A 19,045-nucleotide genomic window follows, 5' to 3' on the forward strand; every position below is an offset into this window, starting at 1 on the left:
AGGTCTCTACCCTGACTGCACAACACAATCCCCTGGGGAGCTTATAAAACTTCTGATGATGGGGTGGGGGCTCCCTCCACCCTCCCATGGGTATGGGGACTTTTTTTTTAAATTCCCCAGGGGATTCTAATGTGCAGCTAGATTTGAGAATCCCCTGCTCTAAGGCTTACAGTTGATTCGCTTCCCCCTCAGACAATACACACTAAAATTAGCCCAATTTTAAGAAAGTGCTAAGCTCTGTTAAAGCTGGTGGTGGGTCCATGGGTGTTGGTCATGTTATGCTTTATACTATTCCATAGTTATAAAATATTTCATAGTCCTATATATACATATACATGCATTTTTTACACAAATATATTTTAAAGCAAGCTCACCATAAAAAGCTCCTCAAAAAGCACAAGTGCTAAAAAGTACATTCTAGGGAATACTGGAACTGATAGTGTCTGGGGCTTCTACTCCACTGGGGAGAAAAAAAATCAAGACCAATTCAATTGGGTCTGCTGACTTGAAAACACTGGTCTGAATTCTGTAACACACTTCACAGTACAGGTCTTGAAAAATGTCCCAGTCAAATTCAGTTCAGAAAGACCAAAAGGTATCTGCTTAACCAACAATCCACCTAAAATCAGCAGAGTTGCCAGGACTAAGCCAGACTGGCTGTGAAATCCTTTATATAATCAAACACCAAAGCGGGTTGCAGCAAGACAGTATTACTCCTAGGGCTCAGCTTGAGAACCATCTTTTTAAAATGGGGTGGGGAGAGCATATTCCAGTGAATGTTTATCCAGTGACAAGCCCACCCACCCTCCTCCTCATGAAAGAGGCAGTGCAGGCCCTAAAATCACACAGTCGGGGCTCAAATTCTGGCTCTACAATCTGGGGAAGTTAATTATTTAACTTCTCTGAACCTCAGTTTTGTCATCTCTGAAGTGAGGATAATAATGTTACCTACTTCACAGGGCTGTTGTGAGGGTTAAATGTGAGAATGCTCTGGGTAGAATGACGATCACATGCAGTTAGCCCTTGATAAATGTTAGCCATCATTATCACTGTTGTTGCTGTTATTAAAATAATCACCCAAATGGTGGTGACTTCTGGCACTGAAGAACAGAGCTCGTTTCCAATTTGTGGTGATTAAGCATTGGAATTCTGTATATTCTTGAAGCATGTCTTTTGGGAGAACCATATCCATATAAACAGGAGAGGAGACAAATACTCTGGTCTCCAAAAAAAGATGCCCCATAGCTCCTAAGGCCTGGAGTGGTGGCGGTGAGGTACAATGGGAGGCTCCAATAAAGGAATATAACATGTGAGTTTTAGATCGGGTCTTGTTTTAATACCAGCTAAGTGATCTTGGGGAAGTTCAAAGGCTTTATCGGTTGGGAAATGAGGGCTTTAGACAGTCGTTCTCACTGTTTTTAAATTTCTCAAGTCACTTGGGTTTAAAAGTCAAAGTTCCTACAGGCGTCTCCCCCATCTCGGCCCCTCTCCTCCTCACTCACTCTATTCTAGCCACCATCACCTCCTACAGTTACTCACACACCAAGCCACTCCTTCCTCCAAGCCTTCACCCTTGCTCTTTGCTCTGGTTGAATGCTCTGCCCCTGGCTATCCACAGTGCTTGCTCCCTCACTTCCTTCAGGTTTCTGCTCAAATATTACCTCCTCGAAGAGGCCTTATCTAAAACCACCTCTATAAAATTGCACATCTGCACACACATACCAGATTCTCACTATCATATCTTTAACCTGCTTTTAAAAACCCTGTCACTACTGAACACATTATGTATCTGTTTATGATTTACAGCATGTCATCCACCCCTGATAGAATATAAACCCCGTTACAGCAGATATATATTTCTCTTATTCACTACAGCATCCCCTGTGCCTACAACGGTGCCTGCCTGGCTCACAGAAGCAATTGATAAATATTTCTTGAATGAAAGAACAGACGAATTCAGATACCTTTTTCTTCCCAAAGAGAATCTTACTCTTAATACATAATATATAAAACAGGTAAAGGTGGAGCTCTGGTTGAATGAGGTCAGGGCCTCCCCTCCACTGACTCAGTGTCCCCTGAGGTGCCCCAAAAACCACTGCCCAAATGATCTCCAAAGTCACTTACTACTCAGAAAGTCTCCCAAGTCCATGTTATTTCTGTGAGACTCCAAAGAGAAACATTAAATTTGATAAATGACTTTCCATTCTGTGATTTCACTTATTATTCACTGGCAGTTGCATAAAGTACCCTAAAAATTCAAACCATACCATGTTCCAGAACTGCTGTATCCCTGAAATACCTACAACCAAATAGTAGGCATGTCCTACTATGGGGGGCAGGGGGCAGGTTGGGATCTCTTTCCATGCCCTGTTACATCGTCTCTGAGCTTCTGGGACCTACTGCTAAGCCTCTAGGCTGCAAAAATCTCACTGCTTCTAAGGGGGTAAGGAAGAAGGGTGGTGGACCCACGTGGAGACAGATGTTATACAATGGAGGATATAAATTTGGGCCACATGGCAGCCACCTGGTGACTTCCTGACTCCACTACTTAGTCTCTTTTTACATCTAAATGACCTCCTGCCTTAGCCAGCTTTGGACTTACATTCAGGAAAGCATAGATTGAGGGAGTATCATGTCCTAGAAAAGAACTCTGCACAAGGCATGAACAGTTGTGAGCAAAACCCCAGAAAAGCCAGCTGACTACAATATTGTGATAAGATCTTATGCATAGCTCAAAGACTTCCTCAAAATTGCAGGAAAGATATGAAATATACTCAGCTAACAAGTAAATAGGACCTTGGCAAATCTCTATCATCCAGCCTAGTAGTGCTGAACTAAGCAAGAGTTATCGACTGAAAGCGTGGTGACCCATCCTCTAACACTGTAATCTAATCCTTAAGCTAAAGACAATTTAATGCCTTTGCATGTCCATATGTTTTCTAATGACGCCATTGCTGTCAGCATGCTACAGGAGTGCTTCTTGGAAGATGGAAGTAATGACAAAGCACATCACTGGGAAGGCAATTATATGCAGTACTAACCATTTTACAATGGCCATATGGGCTTTATTTCAACAATGTAATTTCCAAATCAGCCTGAGCATACATATTTCTCTGTCCTTAATCCCAGGGACACCATACTAAATGAAGTAAGAGTACAGATGAAATATGGGCAGCCAATGTAGAAATCTACAACACAATGCTAAGGTAATGTTCATCTGAAAACAGTAAACAGAGGGCACCCACTGCCCTGAAGTGAAATTGACACCCATCTGTACCCAACCTAATAGAAAACATCACAACAGGGGTATTATAAACCACCCGAGAGGCAAGGAACAACACAAGGAAAAGTTTAAAATACACAGATCCTACCTAGTGTTCACAATCTGGGACAGGCCCAAGAGTGATACAGAACTCATACTGTACAAATATATAAAATTCAGGTATAAGGATCGCTTTTAAAACTCTGAACTTAAAGGTATGGTGCCTACGACACTAGAGTTTTATAGTTATAGTTAAATTTCAAAGGACATGCTTTGACTTGGGTCTCCCCTACAATCATAAACTGCTAAAAACTGAAATCTGCTGTGTTTCCATTTTGGATGTGCAAAAGGATAACCGTGCTCAACTGTAGTTGGAGAGAGAGGGGCAAGACTGCAGGTCTCAGAGCATAACGGTTCTAAGAAACTGCCTCCTCTCTCCAAAAAGAGACTTTTCACAGAAGTGTTTACTTTGACTATCTTCATATTTTCACCCAGAAATCTTCTGAAATGTCAGACCCAGGGAGGGTACTGCACGTGTGCGTGTGTGTGTTATACCACTCCTTAAGGGATGGTCATCAGCCAGGTCTGAATCCGCAAGTCCTAGAAGATGAACTGTGTGGAGGCCCAATTTGGCCCAGAGGAGATGAAGAGGGGGCTTCTCAAGAATGTACGGTACTTGGGACTTCCCTGGTGGCACAGTGGTTAAGAATCCTCCTGCCAATGCAGGGGACATGGGTGCAAGCCCTGGTCTGGGAAGATCCCACCTGCCGTGGAGCAACTAAGCCCACGCGCCACAACTACTGAAGCCCATGTGCCACAAATACTGAAACCCACGCATCTAGAGCCCATGCTCCACAACAAGAGAAAAGCCACCACAATGAGAAGCCCGCGCACCACAACGGAGAGTAGCCCCTGCTCGCTGCAACTAGAAAAAGCCCGCGCATGGCAACGAAGACCCAACGCAGTCAATAAATAAATAAATAAATAACTTTATATTAAAAAAAAAAATGTACGGTACTCTAATCACAGCTGGGATTTCCATAAGAAGCAAATCTAACAGTCACATTCTCTTTTGAGAGAAGAGACCACATACTCTTTTGTAGCATAAACAAACCTCTACAGGGTGGAGTGGGCTATGGGGGAGAACAATTTGCAAATGTGCTTAGAATAATGAAACAATGACAGAGGAAATAATGTACTATTTGTCATTGGTACCTTCAAGATAAAGATATCTTAGTACATTCTTTCACCAGAAAGAATGCAGTACCTATTAGTTAAAAAACAAAAACAAAAACCTACCAGTAAGGTCTGTTTTATTGTGGAATAGATTGCCAAGTGAAGTGCTACTTCTTAGAATAGTTTAAAATCAAGCAAAATACTTAGGAATTTAGAGTAGAAAATAAGCTTATACCCACAATGCCCTGTTGAGAGGGTGCCAGTCCCTTCTCCAATTCTACACTTCTGTTCTAGGGGCTGCTGTAAGAAATCAGCAACATTAAGTATGTGGAAGGATTCAGTACACGGTTACCCTCAATATTACCAGCCTGAGCACTTGCCTTTGACAAAGGCTTAAAATCTACCCGATCTGTGTGACCAGGAAAAAGGTCAGATTTTAATACAGGGAAAAACAGTGAAAGGGACAGAGAGAAAGAAAAAGAGAGAAAAAAAAAATCAAACCAACAACAAACATGCTACAGATGTACTGTATGAGTGGCAGCCACCTATGGTAAACTCCAGCTTTTAAAAACAAACTAAAGAACTTCCCAAAAGATGGTGAGGTACTCTCCCCTCCCTAAATCCTATTATTACACCTAGAAAATCCCTTGTAACCAAGACAATTTTCAGCAGCAACAAGGAACAAACAAATGTAGCCTACCAGAGACCCATCTGGGACTCTGTCACAAAATGAATCTGTATTAAAAGAACAGCACTCTGTCACAAAATGAATCTGTATTAAAAGAAGAGCGGAAAGGGATGAGGAGCTCGAGCTTTCAGGTCAGGCAGAAACCGCTGCATTTCCTGCCTCTCATACTGACCTTCTGCAAGTTGACTTAACTTCTCTGAGCCTCAGTGTCTTCGACTATAAAACAGGGATATCATTCATTTTTTCCACAGCGTAGCTCTAATGAGACGATGAATGCAAAATTCCAAGCACAATGCCTGGCACAGAGTAAGTACTAAGTAAGTAGTAGCTCCCTTTTCTAAAGTTTCTTTTCATGGAATTTTTGTGGAAATAGATCAACCCTAAATAAGCACTGACTGAGTACCTACTACGCATGGATTACTGAGTAAAGGAAGCAACAATTCTGAGAGCCTCAAATACCTCAAGAAGGATATATGCAGGGAGAGTACAGAGGCTAAAGTTAGAGAATAGAGGAAAATGAAACAATACATTAGAAATATAGGAAGATAACTCTGGCTCTCTCTTTTCCAAGGTTCCAGTCATATTCCCAAGTTACACACAACAAGCCATGACAGAGCATATAACAGACCAAGAAAAAATTAACAGCACATGAACTTCCCACCAGGTCCCAAATAAAACACAGAGTACACTGTGTCACGGTCAACACTTCAAAAACTCCCTTAGGCTTTCCCCAAGATCTCAATCCATGGGAAAATCATTTCAAAAAGACGAAGTACTCTGAAATTTAAGAAATAAAGCATTGCTCTGAGGTCAGCATTATCAGTAAGTTTATTATTATTATTATTATTACTACTACTACTATTACTATTGCTGTTATCTGTGATTCTGGAAACAGAATTGCTGCAGATAAAACTAGTTCTGGGTTGAAATACAGATAAAGGATGGCTTTACTGGACAAGTTTAAAGTGTGCATGATCCAAAATACATTGCCAAAAAATTTAACAATTTTTATAAAGTGATCAAGGAAGCGAGAAGTGTTGTAGATATGCTGAATTAAACACAGTTTTTGATACTTTCAGGTATTACATGAAACTACTTTTAAACACAGGAAATATTTCTGGAATCACATTATATATTCAGTGCTTAAAAAGTTATATTCCTTCAACTGAAGATGACCTGGAACAATCTGGGCCACTTCTATATTAGACTAATAAAACTAATTTTAAAACAACACAACTGTCTAACAGGGAAGGTTTTAACACTCAGGTATGAAATCACACCTCCCAGCACACAGGCTGAATTATCCCCCAGCTTCTCACCTGTAATTATCATTTGCTCCCTCTCCAGGTGGCTGTTAGCCACCAAGTATCTTCCTAGGCTCACATCTGTAAGTACAAACTGCCTCTGGGGCCTCACATGCTATGAGGGTGAGAGGGAGGACAAAAACAAAAACTTCATGCTGGCTTAGACAACTTCTGAAAATATCTATTTTCAACACATAGCACAAGAGCAATTTGATAAAATTAAAATACCCTTATGTCACCACGGTTAGCGATAAGTATTTTTCAAATAAAAAGAGTAAATTTACTTCACAGTTCCTGTAGAGGCCAGCTTCTTCCATTAAGGCCAATTTCAAAAATTTAGCAAAAGATCTTTCATCAGTTGAGAGGGCATAATTAGATGTTTTGATGAAAGCATTTTCCTCCCCTGGTTAAACAAGATATAACAGATGTCACCGACTTCCTTAATAACAATACAGTCCTGCATTTGGCATCTTTACAATTTTAAAAATGAACTGTCATATAGAAAAATTATAGCTAGGGTGTCTCCATACAATCATGGCTCTGAAGTGGTTATGACATGCCTGGACTTCCCAATGGAACAGATATGGAAATCATACTCCATATTCATAGCTGCAAGCCCTCCTTAGCACGCACTTGAAAACCAACCTCTGAAATCTGAATGGTGTGGGCTTATTCAAATCACCACCAATTATTCCTGGAAGCACCGACCAAGTGAGGTATGAAACCTGTACAGAAAATGCAAATCTCACAGTCACTTTCTTCCAGGAGCACGGGGAACACATGCAGTTTTAAGTGTCTCAGGAAAAGCAATGCCCATCTAAAGAGACTCACTCTAACAAAATCCAAGCTTCTATGCAAAGAGAAGAAGTACCATACTTGATTTTCTTTTTTAATCATATTTTTTCACAGTAAGATTCCCCTGGTGCATTCACCCAATTTACAAAAATTCGATTTACACCGATTTTGTCAACACATCAGTCCAGGGTATAACTAGAGATAGACCTGCATTTTAAATGGGAGGCAGCCTCTCTGACTGAAGTTCAACTCAAACATCCTGGTTTAACAACTCCATCAGTGACATTAAGCACAGATCTAAAGATTACTCAGCCCCTCTGTCAGTTGCATGTGTTATTTATAGGACAGTATATCAATCATGTGTTCCCCTTATTATTTCCTACTTTCTGGTCCTAAGCTATTTGGTCTGCCAAATTAATACATTCCATTGCTGCTGCAATCTAAACAATGCTTGATAAAAGATTAATAAAATAGTTGGGTTCTCTGCAACCACAACATACACACCCGGGGAAATTCATCAATGTCTTTTTATTTGCATATTTGGCTGACTGCCCCCTGCAGCAAATATGTAAGGTACCAATGCTCAGGTATCCTGGTTTATGGTTTGCATTTAATTCAGGGTGTCAATCTGCTTCTGTTTTAATTACATCCATCTTGATATGTTATTACAATCTCATGAAAACTTCTTTTCATTGTATGAATGGCTATAAATATATACACATGACAAACAGTTGTTATAAATTTTCTGGTTCAGCAATAAACAGGCAAGATGCCTTAGCCAACACATCATGTGGATTTAATATTTTGAGTCTTTCTTCTTCAGAAGAAAAGTTTGGTTGAGTCTTCAACTCAACCATATTCCAAAGTTCACTTGTTTCAAATGTTCTGCTACCAACTTCAGTAAGTTGCGCTGAGTCTCTCTGAATTGCCAGGCTGAAGAAAATATTCTACCCAAAAAAATTACGTTAAAATTTTAAGTGGGCCACATTAAGATCATCTTACATTCAAATAATTATTTTATCTTTCCATCGGTTATTCAAGTTTAAAAAACCCTCATATCATCACCCTAATATTTATTTTTTCTTTTACATCCTCATTATGGAGGGGAGGGGGGTGTTAAAAAAGACTAATGGACCTGCAGAGAAAGGCCAATTGTACACTGGGGGAAAGATACTGGGTAATAATCAGAACATTTCTTGGAAAAAATGGGAATCTTTACAATCATGGTTGATCATCCTCATTTGCAGTTTTGTTTTGTTTTGTTTTGTTTTTTTTACCTTCCAATGTTCCCAATCCTTAGGAATCCAAGTATGAGGAAAAGCAGTCTCCTAGTTTCACTGGGTAACAGTGAGAGCCTCTAGCTCCCAGTGTGATCTTAAGCAGGACAATTAACCCCTCTAGGCTGTGTTTTCATTTGCAAAATGAGAGGTAGAACTACAGCATTTCTAAAGACAACATCTGTGCCTCTAATGCCGCTCTGGCTTAGAAAGCACATCAACCAACAATAGCTGAACTGAAATGGATCAAAAGACTTCTCTGAAAAAGTTGAGGTCCTAACTTTAGGATAACACCCCCTGAAGATGTAGCTATGCACATTAATCTCAAAACTGTAATTTTCACAAATAATCAAACTGATCAGCCTAACAAATGAGAAAGGAGCAAACTTTGTAATATGTAGCAACGCACAATGCCAAATGCTTGTTTCCCCTTTTGCCCCAGTGAAAGTATAATTTCACTTGAACTATATAAGATCATTTCTTAGAACAGCACAATCCAGGACCTTCATTATTTTTGCCAACTGAACATGTACAGAGAGAATGGGTGGAACATTGGAATTTCTAGTATGTGGCTGGAAAACAAGTGATATTCTAATGTTCAACTACTGTTCCATCTACATCTTTATTTCCTTAGGTTTTTTTTTTTTTCTTACTTGGTTTCTAACTATGGAAAACTATTCACTAAATCACCTTTAGCCAGCAAGCTTTAGCCAGTAAGCATAACTGAACAGAGACCCTAGCAACCAACCAAAAAAAACCTCTACTTCACTATAACTATCGAGAAATCACTGCAATACTAGACTCTCTTAATTCCTCTTTTCAAGCTCTAAAATATCACTGCCATGAGAAACTTTGCAGAAATGTAAAATGAAGTTGGTGGGTTGTGCTATACGGGAAGGTAAGTGTGGAGACAAGGAAAGCAACATCCCTGACATCCCTCAGGAATCATCACAACTTGACCCTGGCATTGACTTAAATCCTGTCCCAGATTCAGTCTAAAGGTATCACATTTCACCCATATAACCAAGAGTCGCATTTTGTCTTCACAGGCTGTGTTTCCGTATCTAACCCAGGTCATTTCAAAACGCTTCAGTTAATAACAATCACACAGTACCTGCAACTTGAAGGCTTTCTGTCAAAAATGAATCCCAACCTGCATTAACCACTTTCCTTTACTTACAAACTGTGGGCTTTCCCTTCTCCTCTTGTGACTCCATTTTACTTGTGTCCAAATGCCATATCTCCGCACACTTGGGTTTTCCAGGGCCCAGAGATATGGCACTACATGGCATAGTGGCAAGCCAAAACGACAAAATATTTGTATGTACTTGGTCATTTGTGGTATTTATTCAGGCAAACTCTAACCAGAGCTCACAAATGAATGAGAAATCAGAATGATGAGCTGATAACAGCCCAGAAAACTGAGGCAAGCAATTTACCCTCATGGTGCTACCTTCAGAGTCCCTCAAACAGACTGTCAATGTTCAAATAATGAAGGTTTGTAATTTAAAGTTTCTACATTTCATTCAGAACTTCCTAAATCCATTGCCTTTCAAAATTCGTAATTTTGATAACTCTATCTCAGTAAAGGAAGAGAAGAGGAAAGGGGGAAGGAAGTTGGGAGGGAGGGAGAGAAGGTAGGCGGGCAGTGGGCGGTGGGGAGTCTACTGGATCCTAGGATGAGACCGACACATGCACTAGTATGTGAAATAAAAACCTAGAAAGACGGCAGCAATGCAAATGATTTCAGGCTACAAGTCCCCTTGCAAAAGATGGAATCAGAGACTGAAAAGAAATGACACAAAGAAGCCTGTACTTGCCTAATCTCTTCCTAAGCAAGCAAAGGAAGCCAGACTAAGTGAAATCCACCCCTCCCCTCCTCAGTCACTAACAGCATAAAAAGGATCTATTCTTTGTGACCTTACAAGATAGGTACTGACTGCATACCCCCTACCCTGCAGGCTTGTTAGAAGAAATGAAGGAAGAACACAGTTCAGATCTGGAAGAAGAAACGCAAATTTAGGGTCTCACCAGCCTTAAATTCTATGCCCCACTTCTAGAAAAAAAAAATTCTGCATTCATCTATTCATTGAACGGGTATACATTATATAAGAAAAACTGTTCTGACCCAGCTAAATGTCCCTAAATTGGTTTTGATCCTCTCCTGTCTTGGGTTTCGCCAAATTAATTCCCTTCCTGTTCTTCCAAACTTCAATTATTTGAGAGTTTTTAAATCTGATTTTTTTCCAGAACTTTCTCAAATGAATAGCTGCTATCCCATTACCAAGGTCTTTTTCCTGTATCAACTAAATATTGGGTTTAATCCTAACCCTGAAAAAAGTGTTGTTTCTTGAGAAAAAAAAAATAGTATGAGGCAATTCTACAAAGTTAGGCTACACTTAATGTATTAGTATACTACAGCATAGGGGTAAAATAAAATGTAAAAACACTAACCCACCATCCACCCTCTGCATGCGTGCACACACACACACTCCCTCCATCAAAAAGTGCAATTGACCTTATGTCCAAAGGCTTCCGCTTCCAAGTTTAGCAAGTAGAACCTAAATTATTTTTTAACAGCTGCCCTCAACTCTTATTTTTTCGGCTTGGGGACCTTATTTCTAATCCTCACATTCTCTCAAACTAAATAATCAACATTTATTTTTGACAGCATATAGAACTGTTGTATAGTTAGAATCTCTTTGACACCCTCAATGCTCCTTGAATCTCCTGGAATAATGTTGAATGCCCTGTCTTTTTTAACCCTTTTTCAATGGTGAAAGCTAGAGGAAAACACTCTCAAAAAGGATCAAAGGGTAATCACTAACTTTGTCATTCAGTTTTTAAATTTACTGATTCATGTATACCCTGCCTACTTCCAAAAAAGATCTAAAGTAGTTCATCTCAACAACTAACACAAGGCATGTGGAATCACCATATTGCCATCTTCGACCTCATCTCCCATAAATACTTCTGGAGTGATGCTCTGCCTTGTTCAGTGAAATACTGAAATTCAGTAAGCATAGTAATATACTTGAATTCATAACCAAGCACATTCACAGTCCTTTTTTTTTCTATAGACTTTCTCACCACTTAGGAACTCCTCAGATTCTAAAGCTATGCAAATTGTCTGAAGTGAAATGCTGGAACTGACCCATTTACTCCACAGTCCCATCCCAAACTTCCCAAGATAGAAAGCAAAAAATGTAACAAAAACATAGCTCCATAGCTTTCACTGGCTGTGTAACAGCAGATGAAGGGTTCTGACCTTTCTTGAATGAACACATCATACATAAACGAGCAAAAGGCAGATAATTTGAAACCTTTATTTTAACATCAGTGTCAACCTCCTTTCTCATCCAGCCTTCTTTCCCAGCTTGCTAAAAATCAGCAGTACAGGAAACCAGAAGGAACCAAGATAGGCTAAAACTCACTCTTGACTGGAAGGCAGCTTGGTAGCATCAGAATTGGGCTGCTATCACAATGAAAGAACTATTAATGAGATCACTCACCAATATTCACCTCATGTGTGGGGTTACTAACAATCAATGAAGGGCTGACACCAGGCAGGAAAAGGGAGCAGAAGGAAAAGTGGACTAATCATCATTATTTACATCTCACACTCCCCTTGCCACTCCTACTTAAGCAGCAGCCTCTACTCTGACTCCAAACTTCTGTGCCTGGTTTTCCAAGTTGTCTATCATCAGCCCACTCACCCTAGACTCAGAGACTACCAAGTGCCAAGATATGGAAGGGACCATTGAAATCTTTTCCAGCATTTCCCATACTGGATTATAGATTGTGAATTATAATGCCAAGAATGAAAGTGCCCTGTGGTCATATAAATTAGGAAATAAGGTACAACACTTCTCCTTCTCTAATATTCAAAACTCATATACACATTACAAAAGACTTCTAACCTGGGCAGAACAAGTCACCCATTTAATTTTGTCTAGCCCATCAAGTTCCAAAACTATCTGAGAGTAGATCACACTTTTTTGGTCTGGAACACAACCTATGAACGTCCACAGAACTATGTTCCATTCCAGCTTGGGGTACCTTTGCTCTAAAACTACTCTAAACCTCTCAACTTGTGGAAAAAGAAAATGAGGCTTTTAAAGAGTGCCTTCCCAAGGTCACTCAACTAGTTAGGACAGCCAAGCCTGGAGTGTGGGTCTCCACTGGTCTCCCGACTCCCAAACAAGCACTCTTTCTTACACAATTTTGTTCTCATTTCTACCAGCACTTCCTTGCCCGCAAAACCTAATCACCCATCTTGTTTCTGTGCCTTCTTCACCATTCCCTCTTTTTAGAATGCCCCCCACCCCCCGACTCCCTCCGTGTCTATCCAAATCACTTCAGCCTTCTAGGCCCCATATTCTCCAGGAAGCCTTCTCAAACACTTCAGCTTATCTCACTATCCCTTCTCTGAAAGCCTATTGCACTTAGTTGGTATTAGGCATTCAAGTGCCTGTTTCAAAATCATTTTATAGGTGCTGGACTTAATTTTTCAACTAAACTGCACACTCCTTCAAGACACTATATATATTTTAGGTGTCTGTACTCTTTCTAGTACCTTGCACATATCAAACACTCCATGAATATTTGCTGACTTATACAAGGAAAACGATTAATGTTTTTTAAACAACGGAATAAGTGAGATTTGACCATAGTAAATTATTACAGCCTACTAACCTGGCACGTTACAAGCACATCAAATTCTGTACAGCCTATTTATGCTACCAAAGTGCGGGTAAGCCCTGAAACACATAGGAAATGAAGACCACATGAAAGTCTTAGTTTGATCCTCCACCCACCAGAAATGAGTCTTCCTTCATTTTCACAAGCCTGCAAAGCTCCAACTAGCCTCCTACCTGCTAATCCCACAATTTCATCTTTGCTTCCCTTGGTCAGTTGTACAAAAGGAGGCTGCCCTAAGAACCCAGTACATAGCAGCCGAGTGAGGGGGAAAATAATGGATTTGCACATTTTCAGTCATAGTGCTCACATGGCTTCCTAATCAAGACTACACAGAAAGAAATGCAAATAACGACAGAAAGGTAATATTATCTGGCACATCAGGGTATGCTGACAGTACTAGAACCCCAACATTCCCATTTATACTTTGTTTGCTGGAAACCACTTTTTAATGAGGCTTGATATCTGGGGATATTCACTTGTATTCAAAGAATATTCAAATAAACAATACCATACCAAATGGTAATTCTGACTTCTCAAATGCATAATGAAAAGAACACCATGTTCAACTTTCGCCTCCTCACTTACCCTCTTATCTTCTATCATGAGACTCTTCACAATCACATACTTGAACTTCAGGGCACAATTACTCAAGACAAGTGTCCCTGCAGAATACGAAACTACCTCTGCCAGTTTCACTGCATATAAAGTGTGGGACTTCTCAAACCCCATCCAAAGCTTTCATTTTAAATAAGAACCAACAGTAGTGAAAAATAAATCAACATAAAAATGTAGGTTCTCATTAGACAAGTTTCTTATTTTTCCTCCAGTACTATAAGTAAAACCACAGTTAGTCTGGAACAATTTTATCAGGACATTTCATTATGAGTTAGGAGCCTCTTCTTAGAAGGGAAGTCAAAATGAGCTACTCTAGACAAAACCATAGGAGTCAAATGATGTGTCCATTAACACCCAAAGTATACACCCCACAGTTAGCTAGCTACTGCTCTGAACCCACATAAGCTTAAAAGCCAAGCTGTGCAAGCTAATATTTCTGGTTTCTAATCACAGTATCATACTAGCAGCAACCTTGATGACACGTGGTGACAACTGATTTCATTTCTACACACAAAAGAACACAGTACGTATTTAGGATAACGCTTAGAATCTCTAATAATTCTTAACATTTACAAGCACTCCTGTAACATACATTTCTGTCCAAGTTCACAGTTTAGTTGCCTGTTTCCTAATAAGCTCTCACATTTCTTAGTGATAGTTCAGTAAATCTTCCAAACTGAGTACAGTGGGACACCAGAGGTTTTATTTTAATGATCACCACACACGTCTGACCATCCAGCATGGACACAAACGTGATAAGCAGCAAACAGTTCTACCTTTTCCCAGAGAACCAGACATACATGATGATTTTTATTCCCCACTGTGTGTTTTTAACCTCAGAAGTGTATTTACAGCTTTCCTACAAAAATTAGGATGCCTAAATGTGAACACTGACAGGATATTTGATGATATTAGGGAACTGTTGTTAATTAACCCCTAGGTGTGATAATGGTACTATGGGTTTGGGTGGGTTTGTTTTTTTGTTTTTTGGGTTTTTTTTGAGTCATTACCACTTAGAAATACATACCAATTTCTCACATCACATCTGGGAGGAGAGAATGAGTAGATGGCATAAAGATGAGACATGAGTTGGCAATTGTTGAACCTGGTGGTGGTGTATCAGTACATTGGGGATTGTTATACTGTTCTCTGTACTTCTGTATATGTTTAAATTTTTCTATAAAGTTTTAAAGAAACTTTTTAAAAAGCTAGACCTTTACACCCACACAAAGATATTCAAATGATATTCAGATATGAAGGTAATATAATATTCAGCTAACCAAAGTAACCTGGGTTTTGAATCTAGAAAAGTAGCAGAAAAATAATCACAGCAAGGAAAGGAATGGTATTAATGGTACATTTCAAACTTGGCCTTTAAAAATTAAAAATTTTTTACACCCAGAAGAAACTGGAATGGGCACATTTTCTCTCAAAAGCCAGATGGATAGACATATACATCACAAGCCCAGTCAAATATTTATTAAAAGTAGAACAATCAAAAACAACTGCATAAGTTATATTTATCTTTACTTGGCCTTCAAAAATGTTCATGGGAATCTGGAGGCCCCTCTTGCTTACTTACTGAGAAGGGCCACATAGCAAAGCAGGATAACCATGCAGGAAGCAAAACCACTTATAAGCAGCTCTTACAAATACTGTCCTAAACCAACCACTGATAGCAACCAAATCCTAGGCAGCATTTTCTAATTCATGTACTAGGACACGTATTGACATTTCAATTCCTATTTTAAAGCAAAAGAGAGGCAGAGAGACAGAGAGAAAGAGGTCACACTGTACAGTACCCTCCCACCTTGGCAAAGCTGAAGCCACGGTTAGAATTATCCTAATAAGTGGTGAGCCTCAACACTCAAAAGAACTCCGTAAGATCCATTTTAGCCAATAAACCACCAGTTCTAGAACCCAAGGACAACTGATTCAATCACTAACATCAGAATCTATGGCCACCAATACCACCACCCTCCCTTCCTCCCCAACCACTAGCCACCATCACCACCAGCAGCCCAACCAAAAAGCAGTTCAAACAGAAAAGAACAACCTTAACAGGAAGGCTTCCTTTTTAAAAATATTTAAACTTGACACCCAAACACACACACAGAACCAGCCGTCTAAACCTCTAAACCTGTACAGTTACCGCATATGAGACTTAAGCTGTCATTAACAAAGCTTACATTTGAGCATTGCAAACAATACCATAATAACAGCAAAAACCAAAGGGAAAAGGAAAAGTTTCTTTCAGGAACCTCAAACCATCACATCAGGTGCAGAAAAGGCTAGAAACCAACTCCTAGCTTGGTTTTGTTCTTAAGAAAGCCGGACCAACTCTGCAGAGTCTCAAAGCGCTCTGTATGTGTGGTGTGTTGGGGGTGGAGGAGAAAAAAGGGGGTTACCTTTATACAGGCCAGTGACCCATGCCAGCACCAAATCAGATCCATCCAGGTAAAGAGAGTTTCCCTCTGACCCCTGGACAATCTCCCCCTACCTGCCCCCCATCACCACCCCCAAGGAGCCCTTTAGCTGGCAGGAAAATGTGCATTTGGAAATCAATGCTGCAGGTGCCCAAAGAATAAAGAAAGACACACATAGATATACACACACACAAAGCCAATCAGAAAGATTAAAAAAAACACAAAAAAAAAGGAAAAGGAGAGGGACAATTGGGTGACAAGCCCTTCAGATACCAGCTAGGATTTTATTCTTTCCTCCCACCAGTCCTCTCTAGTATACATTTTTCTGTCCTTTAACCGAATTGCTCATGTACACACACATGTGCATATATATGTGTATAGATAATATTACAATTAACCCTTTCTGTAATAGAACCCTGTTCGGAATACAGAAAGATATTCCATCCTTTCCTCTCTTCCCTCCCCTCCTCCCTCCTTTCTCCCAACCAGGAGAAAACGCCCCCTTCCCCAGCTTCACCCAAAAAAAGGAAGAAAAAAAAAAAGGAAAGAAAGAAAAAAGAAATGAAAAGAAAAAAGGGGGGCAGGGGAGGGGGGCAAAGAACCACAAAACCCCATCAGTCTCTGGTCCCGAGGACACCCAGGAAAGGTCTATACAAACACACACACAGGGACATATGGCTCTGTATAAAGCACACAGAGAACCGTCCACAGGCGCCCCAAACCCAGCAGAGACTTCCACCAGCCAAGAAGCCATGATTGGGGAGGGAGAGGAGGAAGGAGTAGGGGCAGAGCTCTCCGTGGAGGGGGGCGCATTGTTGTGATGCCTGCACCCCTTTCTTTCTGCCCATCTGCTGTGGAGGGGGTGCGGGGAGGGGGCGCAGGGGGAACGCGAGAAAGAACGAGGAAACCTGGAGACCAGGCACGGCTTGTCGATTCCCTCCTGCTGCCTGTCTGCCCGCGCCCCCAGCTCCCCCCCCCCCAACAATAAGACCTCAGCCTAGACAGACAGACAGACAGACCGACCGGAGCGCGGCGGGGGAGGCAGCAGAGCCGGGCGCAGCCGGGGGTGGGGGGGTCGTGCCTATAAAGGGAAACCGGGGGGAGGGGGGTCCCCCTTACCTCCAGCGCTTCAAAAGTGACAAAGCTGGTCATGGCAAATCCATCAATGATGTCCTCTTCGGCTGAGGTGGACTCTCTCCGCTTCCTCCGCGGGGGTCTGGGCCGGGACGGGGCGGAGGACGGGGGCTTCCCATTGTCTTCCTTGTCGGAGCCCGACGACGAGGCGAACGAGGGCGCCCGGGTCCGGCCGGCCCCGCCGCCGCCGGCCGCGCCGGCCCCCAGTCCGCCCCGGGAGCGCCTCTCCCGGTCTCGCTGAGACCGCGACCGCCGCTTTTTGCGGAGTCCATGGCCCCGCGTCGGGCCATCCATGGCTCTGCTTCGCCGGGGTCTCCCCGCTCGCCGCCTGCCCGCCACAGGCTCCGGCCGCGGCCGCACAAAAAAATTGACACCAATCCCTCCCTCCCCCTTCTCGGCTTCCCTCCGCCCCGAGGAGGGCGCGGGGGAGACGACGGCCGAAAGAAGGGAGAGAGGGGAAGAAAGAGCGGAGAAAGAAAAGGGGGAAGGGGCGGAGAGAGGGAGGAGGGACGGGAGCGAGGGCGAGAGGCGAGGAGCCCAAGTGCGGGGCTGCCCACAGCACCGAGGGTCGGAGATTCCTGTGAGCAGCGCCGAGCAAAGTAATGGCTGAACACACAGGTCTCCTTTAGAGGGGGAAAAAAAAAAAATAACTCACCAAGCAGGCAATAAATCAGAATAGCGGAATGCTTTGATCAAGAGACTAGGAGGCTCCGGGGAGCCCTCCCCGCGGCCATTCTCCGCCGCGCCCCCCGCCCCCCGAAAACGCCTGCCCCCCCCTCGACTCCAAATCGGGCCCGAAAAGGTCGCGGGAAAGTGGGGGCAATGAACTTCACCCGCCCCTCGCACAGGAAAACACCCCCGACGCCTCTCACACACGCCTCAGACAAAACTCACTCCCTGGCTCCAAAATTTTTAAGAAATGCATCCAGGGGAGGCCAAGGCTTCTAAGCGACCTGAGAAGGACGAGACCCCCCAGAGAGGGAAGCATAATAATGAAATAATTAGAAGGGGAGAGGGCGAAACTGGAAGAGGTGGAGAAGGGAGGTGGAGGAAGGGAAGGAGGATGCTGGAGCAGTTGTGGGGTTTGCTTTTCGGGCTTGGAGGGGGGAGGAGGAGGAGATGAAAGAAGAGAAGAAGCAGCCCCTGAGGCTGCCACCCACCCCCCCCTCCTCAAAAAAATATTTTCTCCAGTCCCAGAGAAGAGGTCACCCTTCCTCAAAAAAGGGAGGGGGCGAGTCAGTCGACGAGGAAAGCAGAAAGAAATCTCCAGCGGGAGAGACACCGGTGTGCCGCCGCCGCCGCCTCTTCTCTTCGCCCAGCCTGAGGGAGAAGCGCGGCCAGGAAGCGCCGGGAACGCCGCTCTCGCCGCCGCCGCTAACGCTGCCACCGCCGCCGCCACGAGAGCCCCGAGCCGGAGGGTGCACGGCGTGTCCCCCGGCGGCTGCAGCGGGAGCCCGGGCACGGCCCCATCCTCCGCCCGCCTGCCTCGCTCAGCTCCCGCTCCTCCCCCTCCGCGGCCGGCCCACCGCCGCCGCCGCCCGCCTCAGCCCAGCCCCGCGCCCGCCCGCGCGCGCCGCGCGCACGCGCACCACCCTCCCCGCTCCTCGCTCGGCGCGCGCTCCCGCCCCCGCGGCCCCGGCCGGCTGGATCACGTGGCCGGCCGGGCT

At 42.9% G+C, this 19,045-nt stretch overlaps 1 protein-coding gene across 4 annotated transcripts in view; it reads right to left on the minus strand.

The window, feature by feature from the left end:
* The window catches only part of AUTS2 (activator of transcription and developmental regulator AUTS2), a 1,112,861-nt gene extending 1,093,953 nt beyond the window's left edge, over positions 1-18,908 (minus strand). For 2 of the 4 annotated variants that reach the window (XM_082432283.1, XM_082432281.1), the window contains exon 1: positions 17,364-18,908. In XM_082432283.1, the coding sequence (XP_082288409.1) occupies positions 17,364-17,672 (309 nt within the window). In that variant the 5' untranslated portion in view covers positions 17,673-18,908. The remainder of the gene's footprint in view (positions 1-17,363) is intronic. The other 2 variants (XM_082432285.1, XM_082432282.1) reach the window with 1 other exon arrangement.
* Between the last annotated feature and the right edge of the window lie 137 nt (positions 18,909-19,045).

Source organism: Balaenoptera physalus (genome assembly GCF_965194825.1).
Source record: "Balaenoptera physalus genome assembly, chromosome: 16".
Taxonomy (NCBI): Eukaryota; Metazoa; Chordata; class Mammalia; order Artiodactyla; family Balaenopteridae; genus Balaenoptera; species Balaenoptera physalus.